Here is an 18,818-nt window from a genome sequence, read left to right on the forward strand (position 1 = left end):
CATTCTCCGCTATGTTTAACAATGGTTTGACTGCAAAGCTCATATTCTGATTTGCTTCTTTGCGGTCAAATCCAGCCATAACAAATTGCAAGCTTTATAATTCCTTAGCTATTGTACTATTAATCCCCAAGAAAAAAATACCAATGCCCCAAAGAAGGAAGAACCATTAAGAAGGGAAGGGTCCGAAGCCAATTGTTTGGCTGGGCTCCTCTGGTCTTTGGGTTTGGTTTTGCACTTCTTCTTTTTTTTTTTTTAAAATTAAAAATTTTATTTTTGAAATTGTGTAAAAATTTTACATTAAAATGGTACAATAATACTTGCCAGTAATTTTTAACAATATTCCTTGTAAAGAATACGCATAAAGTACAAAATAAAAAACTCCATAAGTCTATTATAATACAAAACACAGGTTAAAATAAGAAATGATAACCTTGACTTTCTTCTGTGTAAACATGTTAATCTTTTCTTTTATAAAAGTATATGAGACAAGTGTACTAAAATGAAAAAGTATTGCTTTGCTGTCCTCCCTCAAGCCTTTTTCTTTTTTTCCTGTACATCACTGTTTTCAAGTTCCTAGACCTGAGAATCTCTGAACTTTTAACGGTTTAGAGACGTTATTTATCACCATTATTTTTGATTTTTAAGGAATAACGAGTAACTTTGCTATAGCGTGACCGCCTGCCCGTGCGGTCAGCCACCGCGGCGGCTCCCTCCCGAGTCCCACCGCGAAATCCCCATGCAAAGCCCGCATTCCCTCCGGACGTCGTCTGCTGGGCGTCCATCCGAACGGCAGAGAAAGGACATAGATACCCCAGATCCTACCTTCGGAAAGACTCCCACACCCTTAACAGTTAGAGATCCGTGCCGCGAAGCCGGGCGCGGCGGGCAGGGCTGCGGCAGGGGGCAGGCCGCCCCCAGCGCTCCCCACCGAGCGGGACAGCCCCGGCGCCGCGGCCGACTGGGAAGCGCAGCTGCTGCCCGCGCCGGGACCAGGACCCTGGGGGGGCCCAGCACCGATGATGCTCTCGATGGAGAAGGGCGAGCGGGCCAGCGCCGCGCCGCTGCCAGGCTTGGCGGCGTGAAGCGAGGCCGCCAGCGCCGGGCCCAGCGGGTGCGCGTAGCCGAAGGGCGTCCGTGCCAGCTCCGCCGCCGGCAACAAGGGCCCCGGCGGTGCGGCCGCGGCGGCGGGGGGCAGCGTCGCGCCGGGAGCGCTGCCGGGTGCGGCAGCGGGCTGGCGGGGCGGCGGGGAGGAGTGGTGGAAGGTGAAGAGGGCGGAGTGGGGGTGGTAGGGCTGAAGCTGGAGGCCGTAGCCACAGCCGTAGGGTCCATAGGCGCAGGGCGGTTGCTGCGGGGGCTGGGGAGGGGGCTGCGGGAGGAAGGCGGCGGGATCCACGGCACGCAGGAGCAGCTCGGGGGCCGGGAGCTGCTGCCGCTTGAAGCGCTTTCGGCGGCGCAGGAAGCTCCCGTTGTCGAACATGTCGGCGGACTCCGGGTCCAGCGTCCAGTAGTTGCCCTTGCCCGGGTTGCCGGGCTCCCGGGGGATCTTGACGAAGCAGTCGTTGAGGGAGAGGTTGTGGCGGATGCTGTTCTGCCAGGCGGGGAACTTCTCCCGGTAGTAGGGGAAGCGCCCGCTGATGAACTCGCAGATCTCGCTCAGAGTCAGCCTCTTCTTGGGGCTCTGCAGGATGGCCATAGTGATGAGGGCGATGTAAGAATAGGGCGGCTTCACCAGGCTGTTCTTGCCGCTGCCGCCGCCTGCCCCGCCGCCGCTGCCGCCCGCCCCGCCGCAGCCCGCTGCTGCTTTCTGCGGGCCGCCCCGCGAGGGGGGCCGAGCGCCGCCGGCACCGTCCCCGCCGCCCGCCCCAACTACACCGCTGCAGCCTCCGCCGCGCACGGGCGACCGCGGCAGCAGGGCGTCGTCGTGGAGGTCACCCACATCCTCGTCTTCTTCCTCCTCCTCCTCGTCCTCCGCGTAGGAGCGGCGGTGGGGCTGCGGCTCCTCGTCGTCCTCCTCGTCGTCCTCCTCACCCACCACATCGATGTCGGTCTCCTCAGCCAGCGCCGTCGCCTCGGACATCTCCGAGCTCAGGGTCATGGCGCGGCGGCAGGGCAGCGCATCGGTGGCGGCCGGCGCAGCGCGGCGGGCGGGCGGGAGCCCTCCCCGCCGCCGCCAGACCCCCGAGCCGCTCCGCGAAGAGCCGCCCTGCCGCCGCCGCCGTGGGCAGGCGGGCCGCTCCGAGCCGCGCCGGCCCCCAGCGCCGCCGCTGCCGCGCCGCGGGAGAGCTCCCGCCGCCCGCTCGGAGGCGGCGGCTGGTTTGGGTTTTGTTTCGGGGTATTTTTTGCGGCTGTTTGGGTATCTGTACCGCTCTCTTTCTTCCTCTCCCCTTTTTGGGGGGTATTTTGGGTTTTGGCGTTTTTTTTTTTGGTTGAAGCCGGGGCTTGGAGGGGAAGGGGTGGCTGTGCTGCAGCGCCTGGAAGTCGATTCCCCCTTCTTTCTCCTCACCTCAGCCCCCAGACATTAATGGATGTGGGGCCGGAGGGAGCGTGCCTAGTCCTGGGAGGAGGAGGGAGGGGAGGAGGCTGGCGAGGAGGGAGGGCGCAGGGGGCGGTTTGCCGGGGCTTTGGAAAAGACAGTGAAAAGGCTGGGGCCGAGTCCCAGTTGAGGGCAGCCTTCCTCCCTGCCTTATAGCGAGGGGGCCATCACATGGCTCCCGGCGTCAGAGCGCGGCGGGGAGAGCGGTGGCCTCGGATGGTGCCGTGTCCCCCCACCGCGCGAGGCGCCTCGCAGCCCGCCCCATGCCCCCGCCCTCAGCCCTGCAGGAGGCGCTCGGGGCGGAGAGGGGCCACCGGGGCCGCCCGTAAGGGAGAAGAGGGGAAATAAAGACATTACCCGCCTTCCCCCACCCCGCCCCGGGTGGATATAAGAAAAGTTAGAGCCTCTTCCAAAGTGCTAGAGCATCTTCCCAGGAGCGGTCTGGAGGGTGCAGGGAGCTCTGCGTCTTCCTGGGCTTTCCCCAGCGACCGGGTCCCGCTTCCCGTGGGAAGGAGGGGAGTTAAAAAACAAAAATCAGGCCCGGGAGGGAGGTGGTGAGTTAATAAACTTCAGGCTTCTGCCTGCGGGATGATTTAGAGACATCTCTCTCCCTCCCTTCCTTCTCACCCTCCAGAGTTTAATTCACTTAAGAATTAAATCACATATCTCTCGAAGTCGACCTCGCAAGCTCGCCTCCAAAGCACACCGCTAATCTCACGGTTTATTTGTAAGGTTATTGTTTGTAAAGGGAGAGAAGCAGTTCCCTTCATTATGGAAAACACAAGAATTATCGTTATCTCTTTTACGTGCAAAGGAAGACAGTTCACCCGCCTTTAAACTGTGAATTCTGCTCTAAGTGTAGGAGGAACACCTCAAAGAAAGCGACACAAAGAACTGCTTTCTAATCAAGTCCACCGTTCCCAGTTTCAGGTGGTACATGCAAGGACAGCAGAAGAGCGAGGACTCCCTTTATGCGAGGTGTGGCAGGGAAAGGACAAAACCAAACTTAACAGAAATGCAATCACCGTGGTCTTATAAAGAAAAGCCTTAAAAATCCCCATCCCTTCCAGTTCTGTTAGGATAACCCACGATGACGATCCGATTGGGATGGGAGGAAGAGGAGGAGAGCATTTCGAACTCCGGTAGAAACCGGGGTGAGAAGGGCAGACTGATGCCTAGCGTCCTCACTGCTCAAATCTCGCTGCCCAAACAACTCTCACACACCGTTTTCTTGAAATACGTTTTCGATATATCGTCCTAATTCAAAGGACCCAAGCCACCCTCTTTCAAACCCAGTTCCACGGATTTACAACATAATCCTTTCTACTATTTCCAAATAATCCTATTTACATTTTGTTCACCACTAAATCGTCTGCAGGAGAATACCACCAAATGTTACAAAAAGGGGGGGGGGGGGGGGGGGGGGGGGATGATGAGAGGGAAAGGAAGAAAAAAGAAGTCCGAAATTCGTAATGGGACTACTAATTTTTCCTGTAGAAAGATTGATAATATCACTCGAGACTTACATCTCATAGGAAGTAAAATGCCCCTTTGAATTAGTTTCGAGTTCTAGGGCAAGTTACTACACAGAAGGCATAAAGAGAACTTTTCCTCTCCAAGAATTTTCTCATCGGTACAAAGAGTTAGTATTTTTCCTTTTAACTCCTTTTTTATTCGTGTTATTCTTGCTCTTCTTCTGGCCTGAAGGTTTGAAATTATCTCAAAAAACAAACCCTCACGCTCTTTTAACGGAAGAACATTGAAGCTCAAAAATTTATGGGGAAGATCCGCTGTAGCAGCAGAGCAGAAGAGCTGCATCTGCCCGCGACCTACTGCTAAGCCCCACGCAGGACGCATCAGGTCTCACTGATCGTGGGACATCAGCGGCTCTGCGGTAGGACCGGCAGCACGGGAGGGCCCCCGGCTCGGGTCCTCTTGAACGCGGCCGGCGAGGGGGATGGGGACGCCCTGGCAGACCCGGCCAATATAGCAAGCCCTCGACTGTCGCCGCAGAGGGGTCTGAGGGGCTTGCCTTCTTGGGGGCAGCTGAGCTAGCCCCAATGAAGACAACTGAGACCTGGTGCATCTTCCACTCGCTCCCGTCTCAGCCCGGTAGGTGCGTTCTTAAATTGGCAAGAAACAAAAGAAGGCAGGCGAGCAGCAGAGGCACAGCCGTAACGGCTTTCCCCTACGTCGGACCACGCGGTCGCGGGGTTTTGCCCCGGTCCCTGTCCCGCGGCGGCTCCGCTCCTCTCGGCGACGGTACGCTTCTGGCGGTGCTCTGCGCGGACGGTGGATGCCACCTACCGGTAGGGAGCGCCGGGACACGTCGGGTCGGCCGGCTCCGGGAAGCCGTGTGCCAGAGCAGGGTGCCCGGCGTGACTCTCCGCCCCGACCAGCTCCCGGAAACGGCAGGGCAGGATGCCCTGCCCGGGGCTGAGCGAGACCCCGAGACCGTAGGGAAAAGCAGCGTTCTGGGGGGACATGAGAAACTCCCTTCCACGAAAACGGTGTAACTTCTCCGGGCGCCATCGCACCAGGGCTCTGTCGCCCTTCTTGGGCCATACACACCCATCCACGAAACGGCCCCTAGGACCTCGGGGGCACTAGTCCGTGGTTTCTCTGCTTGTGAACGATATAAATATAAACACAGGCCTAAAACCACAGTAGCACAGAAACAAGATGTGAAATACAGGTGTACAGATAGGGTTTATTTATTTTTTTTTTTATCGCTTGGGCTTACTGTCATCCATTATAAATTTTAAATTATGCACTACACACAAAATTCCTGCATACTGATACAGAACACTCCACATTCTATTGGCGCTGTGGATGCATGGGATCAAAGCACTCTGGCAATTGGTACAAGCAGTTCTGCTCTGCACCCAATCCCTAAATTTACTTTTATAATTTTTATTTAAACTTTTTATTTCTACTCTTTAAAGCCAGTGCTAGTGGAGGGATACCTGATTTTCAAAATAGAGCACTGGCCATCACATCTGGTATTCATCATAAGGACAAATCATGTTTGTTTAGGTTACATTTGATTTTATGACTCCACTGACTATTGGAAAACTTTCTAACATCGTCTGAATAAGCCCTGAACTCTTTGTTGTAGACATGCTCTGGCAAATAAGGAGGGAGATCCTGTAATTCATGTCTGAGACATTTGGCATATTTTTCATTTAATTCTGTAGTGAGGCAAGTAATATTGGCAGGTATGCTCTTTGTTTACTTAGAAATCATTGGGGACAGGCTATACTGTGATTGAAGATAAGAGAAGATTGATTTTTCCATCTGAAACTAGGCGGGTGGTGGGCTCCTGCCAGGCTTGAACAGAAATAACAGCTAGTTGCTGCAGGAGGAAGAAAGCCCTTGCCCTGTTCAGCCTCCCCACCCCTGGCCCACTGCACTTGCCTCCTGCTGAACACTAACCTGGGCCAAAGGCAACCTATGAAGCCAAAGGCAAAACAGATAATAAATCGCACCTTCACAGCCGCCAAGATATTGGCCAAGGTGGTGCATTGACAGCTACACATCTAACTAATCAGGGTTAAAAATATTTCTGTATTTTCTGTGGCTTAAATTATAAAGTTCTCTTGAATTCTGTGCGTAGGAATAAATTGGTTTGAGTCTGATGTCTGCATAAATTTGAGGTACCATCTTCACACACAGCCAGTGAGGAATATTGTGACTTCTGACTTTCACCTGTTCTCTAGAGAGATTTTAATTTTTAACAAAGACTAACATTAAAGCCTTCCTTGGTGAGCCTTTACCAGTCCAATTAACATGAATTCCCAAGTATTTGGCAAAGCCTATTTGAACCATGTTCAGTGAAGGCAGGACATTCTCTGTGTAGCACTTATCGGACTATTCGCTAGTCGGCCTCTGCGGGGCGTCATAAACAGAGAGAGGCAACCCACCACTCATGAAAAGCTTGGAAGGTGGCTTGAAGCCCAGGTATTTTGGGTTGCTGAGTTTAAGACTTACAGGCATGGTGACAAAAGGACACCGTCTGCTGAGGAGTGTTCTCTTCCCTGACACTCCATACAACTCACCAGCACATGGTACAACACTACATTATATGAGGTGAAAACAGCACTGCAATTAAGATCAATCTTCCCATGCTCCCATTCAATGTTTAGATATGTTTAGTATTTCTTAAAAAGTTCTGAATTATTCAGTGAGTCCTATGTTTAGACTTTCTAAGATTATTTCTTTTCCATTTATATTTCTCACCACTTTTGCTTTCGTACCCCATGATGATACCGCTTTCCTCCCCTAAATTACTAACATATATGCGTATTTTTCCAAATAACTTAGCACTTTTCCCCTTATGTCCTGGTGCTGAACACAGCATTCTTTTGAACAAATGTTTTTGTTTTTTTTTTAATGAGATTTTAAATATCATATTTCCTCCATTGTCTGAAAATACACTGTGTTGTTTGTAGTCACTGGCAATCTGGACAAATAATACTTCACTTTTGCCTAATCACTTATGTATGACCTGTGATTTCTTTCCTGAAAATGACACTAACAACACCTTTTCTCAATGTACTCTGCTATTGCTTATACACTGGCCATGTCTTTTGGAAGACCTTTTCCACTGGCATTTAGACAGCAAATGCTGTCATTCTCCTGCCTTTAAACTTCCACATAATTCAGGAGACAATTTTTGTGAGTAACCAATTTAATGGTCTCTTTCCACCCTTATGCTGCTTCCGTGCAGCTAACAAACTTTGTTTTAGCAATGTATATTCTTTGATCATTTTTAGATCTTAACTTTCAACCTTTTTCAGAACTGAAAAGATGCTTACTGATGATGATGCTTCATTTCAGTGCTATGGGCTTTGGATCTGTTTCATTTCCTTAGAGAAGTTCTTCAGCTACACAGAATCCAGGTTTAGGTTTATGTTTCCCATTATGCAATTACAGAAAAAGGGAAAAAGAAAACAAGCCAATACTACTTTAGCATTCTAAAATACTTTTTCTCTGATGCAAAGTTTGTTTTTTGAAAATCTGTTGTTTGATCCAAGAAACGTAACCAAATCTTACAGAGTCCTTTAAGCTGCAGTTCTTGAACTGCTTCAGTTGATTCCTGATACAACTCAGTGATGTGTTTTTTCAACATAATTTGTCTTCATAATCTCACAAGGGAATATGAGATCATACCTACAGCCCAATTAATTCTAGGATGAAAACTGGGTCAGCACTTTCTACAGCTTCTACCTTGGAATGATCTTTCTGCAACTCTTTCACATCAGTATTTCAGCCTACAAAAATATTTTGCATGTTAGTAATCATTTGGCCTAGTAATCCAGAAAACTTCCTTAGATATTGTTGGCAGACTGATAAATCTGAAGTGGAAATATTTATTGCTTTTACTTTCAATAGCCCACAGTTACTCAGGTTTGGTTTAGGTTTTTTATTTATTCTTTTTTTTTCTTTTTATCTTGGCACTGTTCTCTTCTGCTGCAGGTACATTGCCAGTTTCATCTTGCAATAAATTTATAAACTTCACTTTAAGTTCAGAACAAACTCTGTCCTCCCCAAATCCCTCCTTCTCCCAATATATTTTGTTCCTTTCCCTCCAAATTAGGTACTGGGTTTGCTAGTTCAGATACAGTAATATGGGCTTCCTTCCCCCTTCTTTTTTAAGCAAACCAACTTACTACTCCAATTTTACAGATAGGGTGGACCAAACTTCTGCAGGTCCCCAGGTCATCCTTTATAGCTGTTTGATTTAATTTTCAGCCATGATGTTGTTCTGTTGGGAGGTACAGGCTGCTTTTCAGCAGCACCTCTTTAATCACCACCAGCTGGAATAACTTTTGGTTGATCATTCATTCTCACTAATTACAAAAGTCTCAGTTGTAACAGCAATCAAAATTTTCTGCACAAATTAACACTCAGCTACAACGTAGTGAAAAGATATCATGAGAGCAAACACACACATGAAAAGCACTGCCTTGGCAAAACCGTGGCTCTGGAAATTACTATCATTGGAGCTTTACCATTAATCAGTAGAGAAGGATAAATTAATTATTAACGTAGTCTTACAGAAACAAGAACAAAGGTAGTAGTTCATTGAGGATATTCCAGAGAATAATTGGTTTAGAAGGCATTAAAATACAGGATGAGATGATGACAAGGTTGGTGGTATTATACTGCTGCCAGGAGGCCAGTTGAGTTTGGTTGCAGTGGTGATGGGGGCAGGACCACAGAACAACATGACTTCCCCTTGTGCTGCATCACTTGATGAACACTGATAGAAATGTCAGGCTTCTTTCCCCCTAAATCTGCTCCTGCACCCTGCTATGCAGCACAGGTCAGAAGCCAAAGATTGCTAAGCTCTCTGCATACTAAGAATGGGAACCCACACGTACGAGCTCCCGATAACTAGATTAGTCCCACCAGGCTCCTTTCGAGAGAAAAAACTGAAGTACATTAGTAAACCTGGGGAGGACTGAAATTGTACACTGTGAATTACCTCTACCCTGAGGAATATGGTTTACAAATACTCAAATGCAGCAGCAACTGCTCAAGTTAGGCCTTGAAGGCTTACATTTGATTCTCAAAAGTTAGATAACACAGGGACAGTACAGGCATGTTAGTTAAGACCTTGGTGATGAAAAACACTGCTGCAGAAAGAAGGCTCTGCAAGAACCAGCGTTCAGCGGCCAGCAGAAAACCTGCTAATGCAATGGAGGATACAGAGCCAAAGCAAAGAACACCTGAGATGAAGGCAAATAAAACGAGATCAGAATTGCCCCGTGGGCAGCGGTGACAGACAGCCTGCCTTAAAGAAATTAACCTCAGCGGGCTGGCTTCGAGCAGGGCAGCCGGGAAGAGTATTGCCCCCAAACCCACACGTGGAACCCCTGGGCCAGAGATAGCGGGTAAGTTTGTGTTATGAAGACAATAAAGAAAGCACAACCCGTACACGCTTTCAAGGAGTGAAAAACCAAACAAGCCAACACTGAGGCCATCCGCCATCGCGGAGTGAGGCCCCCGACCGCAGCAGGAAGGGCCGCACAGCCAAGCCGACCGCCGGCCCCCAGGCGCAGCTAGACCCCACAGCACCAATAACGCCCGACCGCGGGAGGCGCCCTCGACCGACCCGGACAACTGCGCATGCGGAGTACGCCTCGCTGTACCTTCCTTCCGGCCGCCATCTCGCTTCAGGCAGCTCCGCGTGTAACGCCCGATCCCGCACTTGGCCCCCGGTTCTCGTCTTTTATCTCTCTCCGGCTCCGCCGCTTCCGCTCTGGGAAGGTATAAAGAGGCGGCGGGGGGTGACTGAGAGCTGTAGGTCGGCTGATGGGTGGTAGTGGTAAGGGGAGGTGGTTACGGGCTGGGCTCGAGGGGTGCTGAGCTTCCACTCAGGTAGGAGCACCTTTCCTACTGCTGTGATGTGGTAGGGTGCCCTAACTTGTGGCCTGTGGGGCTGGGCAGGCACGTTTGTGGTGAGGGGCAGCTGCAGAGTCCTTTGCGCCCCCTTGCCCTCACACCGGCGCCTAGCGGCCCGCCAGTCACGGGTGCTCTTGTTGCTTCCACAGATGAAAGAAACAATCATGAACCAGGAGAAACTCGCCAAGCTGCAGGCTCAAGTGCGCATCGGTGGCAAGGTAGGCGCCGAGTTCTCGCCCAGTCCTCGGGGCCGTGTGTCTGCGCTCGCATGCCAGGCCTAGCATGAGGGATCCAGAAAACCGTGGTGGGAGCAGCACGAGTGTGTTTTCCTTGGCTGGGAGCTGTGCTGCTGCTGCAGGGATTTCCGGAGTCAGTTCTGTAGAAGTTGCGTGGAGTAACTGAATCTCCAGCCTTTTCAGTTTTACTGTAATATATTGTAATATATTTCAGCTTTGCTGTAACATACTGCAATATATTGTAAAATATTTCAGCTTTGCTGTAATATATTGCAGTATATTGCCCTTTTGCTTGTATAGGTGTGTGTGTGGTTTGAAATGTGTGGGTTTTACAGTAAAAAAGTTTGAGCATAGTTTTTATAACATATTGTAGAGGTTATGTGCCAGACTCTTTGTCGGAAGCCTTTAATGTGCCCATGGCTAATTCTTGCTTTTAGAACGAAGTTAGAAATTCTGTGCTTTCCATACTCTTGCAGTTGTAGACTAACATGTTCAGAAAACCTCTCCATTTTGTTATGACATTTGAATACATGTAGCTGTGTGACTACTTACAATATGAAAATAAAGTATTCTTAATATAGCTGTATGGTATAAACATTTTAATTACAGTCTCAGTTTTAAGGCAGGAATTTATGGGGGTTTTTATACCTGAGGAAGTGTACTCACAGTATCTTAAAATACAAGCTGTTCAACAGAAGTCTTGCTGATGGGAATTCCAGGAACTGTCTTGATTTTATTTTTTTTCCTTTAGCTGGAGAGTTAGGCAGGAGTAAACCGAGGCTAATGTAGTAATTAACTGGCCTGGTGTTTTTGCATATTCTTTGTATGGGCTACTGGTTAAGTAGGGAATTTCTGTGTTCTATTGATGATTGTGTGTGTGTTACCAGTGTGTGTTTATTGACTGTAGAGGTTTGTAATCTTTATTGTGTAAGAGCATGCTTTCAGATTACAGTTCTTGTAGCTCCCTTGTCAATATAAGTCTTCTAGAGGCATTAGCGAAGTGTAGACTATACTGGTGGTGCTGTCATTCAGTTTAGCATTGGTGTGTGAAATACTTTGAATGCCTGAAGTTTTTTTTTCCAATTTGTTTTATAACTGGAAATTATTAAGGGGATTCTTCATGACATTGTCACCATATAAGTTGAGATGGCTGTAGAGGAGTTTTCAGACAGGGAAGGAGTCACTTCTTGTGTGAAAAGGTTGCACATTGCCTTTTACTGGAAGATTTTAATGGTGTTGCAAGTCTGCAGATTTTACAAATAATCTAAAGATGATATTTAGGTGGAGGGCTGTTGCAGTACTTTGTTGTGGGAAGTTTGAGGTTTCTGTGTAGAACATACCTACAGGTAATGCCATGGGTTTTTTTCCAAGTCTTTTTAGAGGAGTGGCAGATGAGTCTACTATTCTGTTGGTGTGACCTACATGGTCTTTGACTATTACAGGAATTACAACTACAACTGAAGAAAGATGATAAAAAAATAATAAACTTCAGAAATTACGTACACCCATGCCTATTTTTCATTGTTATTGCTGTGATAACAGGCAAGGGTAAACTTGCAATTTTTCTTGCAAGGTGCTGCAGAAACCCCAAGAGAATTGCAGAATAAACATTCTCTGGTGCATTGCTTCCTAAAACTTCACTCTTGTGACAGACATGCAAAGCTTGCCTTCTAGCAAGAGAGAGACTGCTGCAGTGCAGTTGGAGGGGTATGGTTGCGTGCACTATAACACAAAAGTAGAACTTTGTATGGTAAACTGATTTGTAGATGGCTGCAGAGTAGTTATACAGTCCTGAGGATTAGAGTTTGTGAAGAACTATTTAAGTAGTAATTTGGAGCTTGCCCCTTTTTTTTTTTTTCTTTTGGCAAAGGGTACTGCCCGCAGAAAGAAGAAGGTTGTCCACAGAACAGCTGCAGCAGATGACAAAAAACTTCAATTTTCATTGAAGAAACTGGGAGTCAACAATATTTCTGGAATTGAGGAGGTAATTGCTTCTAATGAAAAAATACTATTTTCAGGAATAGAAAAATTTATCAGTACAAGTATTCCAGGTAAATAATGACCTAAACTTTTCTGTAAATTATCAGTAGATATTTGTGGACTCAGTTGCCTGTTAAATTGAAAATATCTTGCTAAACTGCTTCGAATCTATTTTTGTGTGTGTGTGTGTGTGTATTGTGTTTTGTTTTTTTTTCTTGCAGGTCAACATGTTTACTAACCAAGGAACAGTCATTCACTTCAATAATCCTAAAGTTCAGGCATCTCTGGCTGCTAACACTTTCACTATCACGGGTCATGCTGAGACAAAGCAGCTAACAGAAATGCTTCCTAGCATCTTAAACCAGCTTGGAGCTGACAGTTTGACCAGCCTGAGGAGATTGGCAGAAGCCCTACCCAAGCAGTGTAAGTTGAAACTTGAATGCATTTCATGCTGGCAGCTGACATGAGGCTTATTTGTATAGCAGCAGTGAAATTCAGTGCACCCTTGCTGTCTGTAAGCATATTATAAAATACTTACAAAGAAATGGAACTCTTGCATCTTATTTATAGCTCAAATCTGATGAGTATAACCAAGTACAGCAGGGGCACCTGTTGGTGTATCTTGCAGCTGGTGTCAGACTGGAAAGCTGTAGCCAGACTTTATTTCATGGTGGCTTACTTCTTGATCTGCCATATTGTGGTTCATTAAAGTTCTGCCTTGTTCATTAAAGGTAAGTAGATGAGTTCTGGAAGAGTTAGGGTTTAAGAAAAAGGAATTTGAGTGTGTCAGTTTTGTCACTTTGAATGGAAACATAAGTAATGAGAAAGGGACTTGAGAACAGACATCTTGCAACTGCTTTGCTGCTTCACAGGTGTGGTGGAGGTATTTCTTGCACGGGCTTCTGATCACTAGGAGGGAATTGCACAGTATTTGTAAGGAAATGCATAATAATTTCTGTGTGTAGAGCAGTGGAGAGGACAGGACTGGCATTAAACTAGATACACCAACTTCCTAGTTCATTCTTAAATTAGTAAAAACACATGTACTTTTTCTTCTTAAAACTGGGAAAAGTAAAGGAGAGATTTAAGTATATAGTGTTTAGAAAAGATGCTGCTGCTACAGAGTGATTATTAGGAGTGAAACACAGGCTTGTTGGCACTGGAAACACTCATTGGGTTCTGTATGTACTGTCTTCTTTCTGAAATATCTTAAGCCCATTCCTTTTAAGGTATTGAACATCCTAAACAGAAAATAGAAGCGTATCGCAGTGTCCAGTTTCTGGTAGTTCTGAACTTGCTTGCTACATTTTTTCTTCCTGTACTTTGCTGCCAGCTTGTATTTCCATTCCTAAAGTTTAAGACTTTCCTTCTGTCAACTTCCACTGAAAAAAATCTGCTGGAAGTGGTCTTCCTGAGGTGGGCTAAACTGCTGCTTTCCACATGGAGCTTAGGTCCTTCCTTCCTAATGTTACCTCTGTGGCTTTCTTGTGGCAGTAGGGCTTGAAATGTATAAAAAACCAACCTAAAATGATCTGCAAAGATCTCTGTTCTCATAACAAGGTGGGTTATATTCGGGCTAAACTAAATCTTGCAATTTAGTATTAGGGAAGCTTGTTTAAGTGCTTGCTTTGTATGATCTAGTAAATGGCTATTCCTTGCCAGTTTGGGTGGTTACCAAAGTAGTCTCCCAAAACTTTCCATTCAGCATTGTCTGCTGGATTTGAAAGGCACTGAAAAGTGAAGTGTCTGTGGTGATTGCATTTGCAGGTGTTAAAGTAATCTTAGTCTGATATTGGATGAGAGACAATGCAGATGGTGTAGAAGGGAACAACAGGGTCGCTTCTAAAATGTGGTATTTGACACTGAGATGCACTTAAGCTGTAACAGGTTTCTGCTGTTAAAAAAACAAAAGGAGAGTTAGTGGCAACATTGTCCCATGCCCTTTCACACCAAAGTTTATTCATTCTTCTGATTTTTGGTTCTCTAGAAATCAGGATACAGGTCTAGTATAAACCCATATGTTGCCTCATGCTTTTCTTGAAAACCGAGAAGGATTAATTAAGATAAAACTGAGGTGATGGAGAGTACAAGACAGCTTACCCTTGGTAGCAGAGCTGAGAATAGCAATGGAAGTAGTGGTGTAGGCATTTGGGGACCTGAGATATCTATTCTTAGTATTATACTGCTGCAGTTTAACAGATGCTCATTGGTCTGCTACAGTAGGCATGGTTAAGTCTCAGTAGCTCTGGCAAACAAAATGGGAGTAGTTAAGAAACAGCTGAGTTGGCAGAGATGTGGTCCAGAACACATGGTTACCTCAACCACATAAGTGTAAAATTGTGCATCCAGTTCCATGTTCCTCTGAGCTTGCCTGGGAGCACTAATATCTTTAATTAATGTGTGTCTGCCTGCCCCTTCACAATTACACCTGAGTTTTCCTCAAAGTCCTAAAATACAGGATCCTTTATTTTCTTAAAGCTTGATTGTGTAAAACGTGTGAACCTGGAGTAATCAATAAACCAAGCTGCTTCTAATAGAAATTGGTAGAATCACTTGTAGCTGAAAATTATTACCATGCAAGGCACTCAGGATACCTAGATAGAAGACTACTAGTAAGCTGGTTTAGCCTGCATCTTATCATTACCCTCCTGGGCTGTTTAAGCATTATCAGTAACAAAGGAAATGTGAACCTCCTAGATTAGTTCAACATTTTTATTCAGTCCAGGAACTGAATAAAGTATTGCAGTTCAGCTCAGAATCTTTGATCATGCTTTCAGAAATACAGAGTTAATCAAGATGCCTATGGTGAGCTTGACTGATGCTTATTAATTGCATGCTCTTGCAGCTGTGGATGGAAAAGCACCACTTGCTACAGGTGAAGAAGATGATGATGAAGTTCCAGGTAAGAACAAGCATGCAGTGGAGGAGGAGAAGGTGAATTTTCCTGAGAGATATGTAGTGCTTGGGGCAAGCATGTTAAGAGTGTTGACCAGTCAGTTGCTGTCACTGAGTTTCTGTGGGCAGATTATTTCATTGTTTCCAGGCAACATGAGAGATTTGTTGGTTTGAGCTAGCATTTTTGTCCTCTATAGAAGTAATAGCTGTGGCTAAGATGATTATTTAGTATTCAGTAAGAAGGGTAGGAGGAAATTACCTTCTCAATATCACTTTGCTCAGTTGTGATTATAACGAAGTTAAATGATTCTAGAATTGTGCTTTATAGTGAACCATGCAAAACTTGGTTGAGAAAGAAGAAAGAATCATAAAGCTCTTAAAAGTTGCTTGTTCTGATTTTTTGTAAGCTGAAGCTTCTTTATGTTGTGAGCACTTGATATGAAGTAGAACTTCACATGGGGGAAGTAAAACAAATCCAGAATATTTGGCAAAGTGAAAATGTGTCAGATTTTAATTTCAGTGTTCTTCTTTTCCCTAGATCTTGTTGAAAACTTCGATGAAGCTTCAAAGAACGAGGCAAACTGAACTAAGTGTCACTCTCTAAATAAAGTTAAAACCTGAAAAGGCAATATGGAGCTGCTATTTTATATTGTAACTGCTTTGATTTTATTTTTATTTCCTGATGATATATCAACATCTGTGATATCTGAAAACTCCTTGAACCTGCAGCTCTTTAGTTACTGCTTGTACACAATATTATTTTTGTGGCCTGATTGAACAAACTTATGCTTTGAAATAAGTTGGATTGCTAATGAATCTCTGCCTAGACACAGTTTTTGAGTAACTTGTATACAAGCTAAACATCATCTTTACTGAATTTTGACATACAATAAAAATATAAAGAAATTTTCTGGTGTGGCTTTTGTGTCAGAAAAGTAGGAAAAAATTTTCCATAATTAGTCAGAAAAGGCCTTGCTTTTCTGCAGAATATCCTCCTTTTGCTGTTAAACCGTCTTCTAAACTTCTCCTGTGCATAGTGGAGCATTTTGGACTGAATATATTTGGAATAATGAACCTGTTTGCAGGTCAGTTACATATGCTGTAAGTCACTTTAATCTACTGAACTTCACAAATAGGTCTGTATTCTAGAGACAAGTGTCGGTGGTTTAATATAACAAAATGTGCAAGTTGAGGGAGACCTTTGGCCTTAAACAGTGGCACCTTGGAGGAAGCAATGTTAAATCTTCAGTAAGTTTAATAGGTACTTGCAGGTTGTAACTATTTAATGAATTAAATAATGCTTTCCTGGTACTTTATTTACCTGAAAATGTCAGTTACATGGAGGAAGTATAGGAAGAGGAAAGCCTTAATAGAATTTATAATGGCTCTTAATCAAGCCTGTATCTAGCATCTGTGAATCTATTAACTAATAATTATGTTTGGATGTTTCAGGGATATGTTCTTTCTGTTGCTTTCGTGTGTTCCAGAGGAAAAGAGAATTTGGTTTCTGGGCATGAGAAAGACCTTTTTAAGTTCCAGTCTGACCTTGGCATAGTTGGAGCTTCCAGGGGTGAGGGCTAAACTTTGGTGTTAATGATAAATTGGATTGTTTCCGTAACATAAGCTGTATCTAGGGCAGAAGAGTATTCACCAAGGTTGTCTCTAAATACTTCTGGAAGTGGAAGTTCATCCTTGTGAGGTGAAACATTCAGGTTAAAACTTTGCTGTAGCCATAACAAAGTTCTCCTGTGCCTGGAAAAAGGTGGGGCTCTTTGACTTGCCAAGCATGTTTGTCATGGTGTAGTTACTGTTGGGAAACAGTGGAGGAACTTGTTTGACCTGTGCATTTCCTGTACTTTGATGTAAGACACTGATCTGATGTGAGCGTGTCATGGCTGGAGCCAAGTGCAAGAACTTAGAGTAACAATATAAGTTTGCAAGTACTTTATCAGTAAATTACACTTTTAGCGTTTAATTAGTTGAAATAAAGTGCTTTCATTGACTTGTGGCCATAAGAGGAAAACTGCAAATGTGAGTTTTGAAATGAAGATGGTGACTTGAAGCTAATTGCTCTGTAAAAGGTAAAAAAAAAAATGAATTTTAGAGAGTTGTTTACCAACTTCTGTGACATGTTGAGTCAATAAATGGTGTGCTGGGTTTCTTTTGAGAATCAGTAAATGCATTGCCCATTCTGTGACTCAAATATGTAAGTCCTCAAAGATAGTTCCTTTAAGCCACTGTAGATCTTGCTTATGAAGTGTTTCATACCAGTTTCTGTCTCATGAAGTGACTTGGGATCTTGCTTGGAGATGTAGGCAGTGTTAGCTTTTTCACCACTTGCAGACATACTTGGTGCTTAAATAATATCCATGGTAAAACTGTGTCTTTGAAATGCAAAATAATGCTAATACAGTGGTAAGCAGTCACGTGACAGGTAAGTATGCTCCCAGTCAGGAAATACTGGCATATCTCTGTCTCCCCAGACTGTGATTTGAGGATCAAGATATTATCAAAATGTGTTCTTGACTATAGCAGATTCTAAGTGGAAGTTCATACTAGTCTTCATGTCTGACACTTAAATGCTCAGTCCTGGACTCAATGCTGTGATTATTTTCTCTTAAAGAGTTTGATTATGGTCTTCCTAGTCTATCATTAACTGCTAGAAACTCAAAACAGCTGTGTTGATGTTTCTCATTAGATTAAACTTCTATGTAACCATATGATAATTACACCATTATGGATTCATATCTGAAGTCTTGCTCAAGGAAAATACCTGTGTGTCTCCATTTGAAATATCTTGCACAACAGAGAAAAGAAAACAGATGCCTGCACTGAAACAAATGCTTGCTTGAGCTTTTTATTTCTGAAAAGCTAAGGGAATGTTCTGAACCTGTCACATTGAGCAGCTTGACTCCAATGGAGTAGGGGTTTGAGATCTTTATTCACCATTTTTGCAACATATCTTTAGAAATATCTGGCTTGTTAATATGCTTCAAGGGCTTTGCTGTGATTTAAAGTAAGTGTATGCTTATAAAAAAAACCATCAAAATCTGTTTGGAAAATGGTGGAGCTACCATTAATAATACAGTCTGGTGCATTGTCATGGGTTAGGCCCAGCCGGTAACATGGCACTATTACAGCCACTCACTCACTGCTCTCTTTCTTCCCCCTGGTAGGATGGGGAGGAGAATTGAAAGAATGTGAGCCCCATGGGTTGAGATAAGAACAGTCCAACAACTAAAGTATCATACAGCACCACTACTGCTAATGCTAAGGGAAATAACAAAGGGAGAAAGTATAGAACTAAGGGGGGAGGAACCCTCCCAGTAAACACAAGTGATGCACAGTACAATGGCTCACCACCTGCTGACTGATGACCAGCCCAGCCCTAGGAGGGATCTGTGCCTTCTGGGTGACTGCACCCCAGTTTATACACTGAGCATGATGTGCTGTGGTATGGAATACCCCTTTGGTTAATTTGGGTCAGGTCTCCTGTCTCTGCTTCCTCCCAGCTTCCTGTGCCCCACCTCACTGGCAGAGCATGCGGGACTGGAAAGTCTCAGGTAAGATCAGGGTAAGCATTGCTTAGCAACAAATAAAACATCAGTGTGTTATCAGCACTGTTCTCAGACTGAAACAAAACACAGCACTGCACCAGCTACTAAGGAGAAAAATAACTTCCAGCTGAACCCCAGACATGCATATGAAAATAAAAAGCTCCACACTATGGTTTTAAAATAACACTGTTGTTAAAGCTCTAGAAG

At 45.1% G+C, this 18,818-nt stretch overlaps 2 protein-coding genes across 3 annotated transcripts; one reads left to right on the forward strand and one right to left on the reverse strand.

Moving 5' to 3' along the window:
• Positions 1–535: 535 nt before the first annotated feature.
• Positions 536–2,197, reverse strand: FOXD1 (forkhead box D1). The gene has a single exon (XM_057406131.1). It carries the CDS (start codon positions 2,093–2,095, stop codon positions 845–847), a length of 1,251 nt encoding a protein of 416 aa, XP_057262114.1. The 5' UTR covers positions 2,096–2,197; the 3' UTR covers positions 536–844.
• A 7,549-nt stretch (positions 2,198–9,746) lies between these two features.
• On the forward strand, positions 9,747–15,960 carry BTF3 (basic transcription factor 3). Of its 2 annotated transcripts, XM_057406135.1 has the most exons (6): positions 9,747–9,808; positions 10,093–10,161; positions 12,050–12,163; positions 12,381–12,582; positions 15,005–15,061; positions 15,593–15,960. In XM_057406135.1, exons 2-6 carry the CDS (start codon positions 10,093–10,095, stop codon positions 15,637–15,639), a joined length of 489 nt encoding a protein of 162 aa, XP_057262118.1. In that variant the 5' UTR covers positions 9,747–9,808; the 3' UTR covers positions 15,640–15,960. The 2 variants fall into 2 exon arrangements, with proteins under 2 accessions (XP_057262118.1, XP_057262119.1); XM_057406136.1 differs by lacking the exon at positions 9,747–9,808 and having other exon boundaries at positions 10,135–10,262.
• The last annotated feature ends 2,858 nt before the right edge of the window (positions 15,961–18,818 follow it).

The sequence above is a fragment of the Pezoporus wallicus genome, unplaced genomic scaffold (assembly GCF_028554395.1).
Source record: "Pezoporus wallicus isolate ANWC-B61680 ecotype Strahan unplaced genomic scaffold, APGP_CSIRO_Pwel_v1 contig_7506, whole genome shotgun sequence".
NCBI lineage: Eukaryota > Metazoa > Chordata > Aves > Psittaciformes > Psittacidae > Pezoporus > Pezoporus wallicus.

Coding starts and splice junctions, on each gene's coding strand:
- FOXD1 (XM_057406131.1), bottom strand. CDS start 2,095: ATGACCCTGAGCTCGGAGATGTCCGAGGCGACGGCGCTGGCTGAGGAG.
- BTF3 (XM_057406135.1), top strand. CDS start 10,093: ATGAAAGAAACAATCATGAACCAGGAGAAACTCGCCAAGCTGCAGGCT. Junction 10,162..12,049: donor AAGTGCGCATCGGTGGCAAG/GTAGGCGCCGAG, acceptor CTTTTGGCAAAG/GGTACTGCCCGCAGAAAGAA. Junction 12,164..12,380: donor ATATTTCTGGAATTGAGGAG/GTAATTGCTTCT, acceptor TTTTTCTTGCAG/GTCAACATGTTTACTAACCA.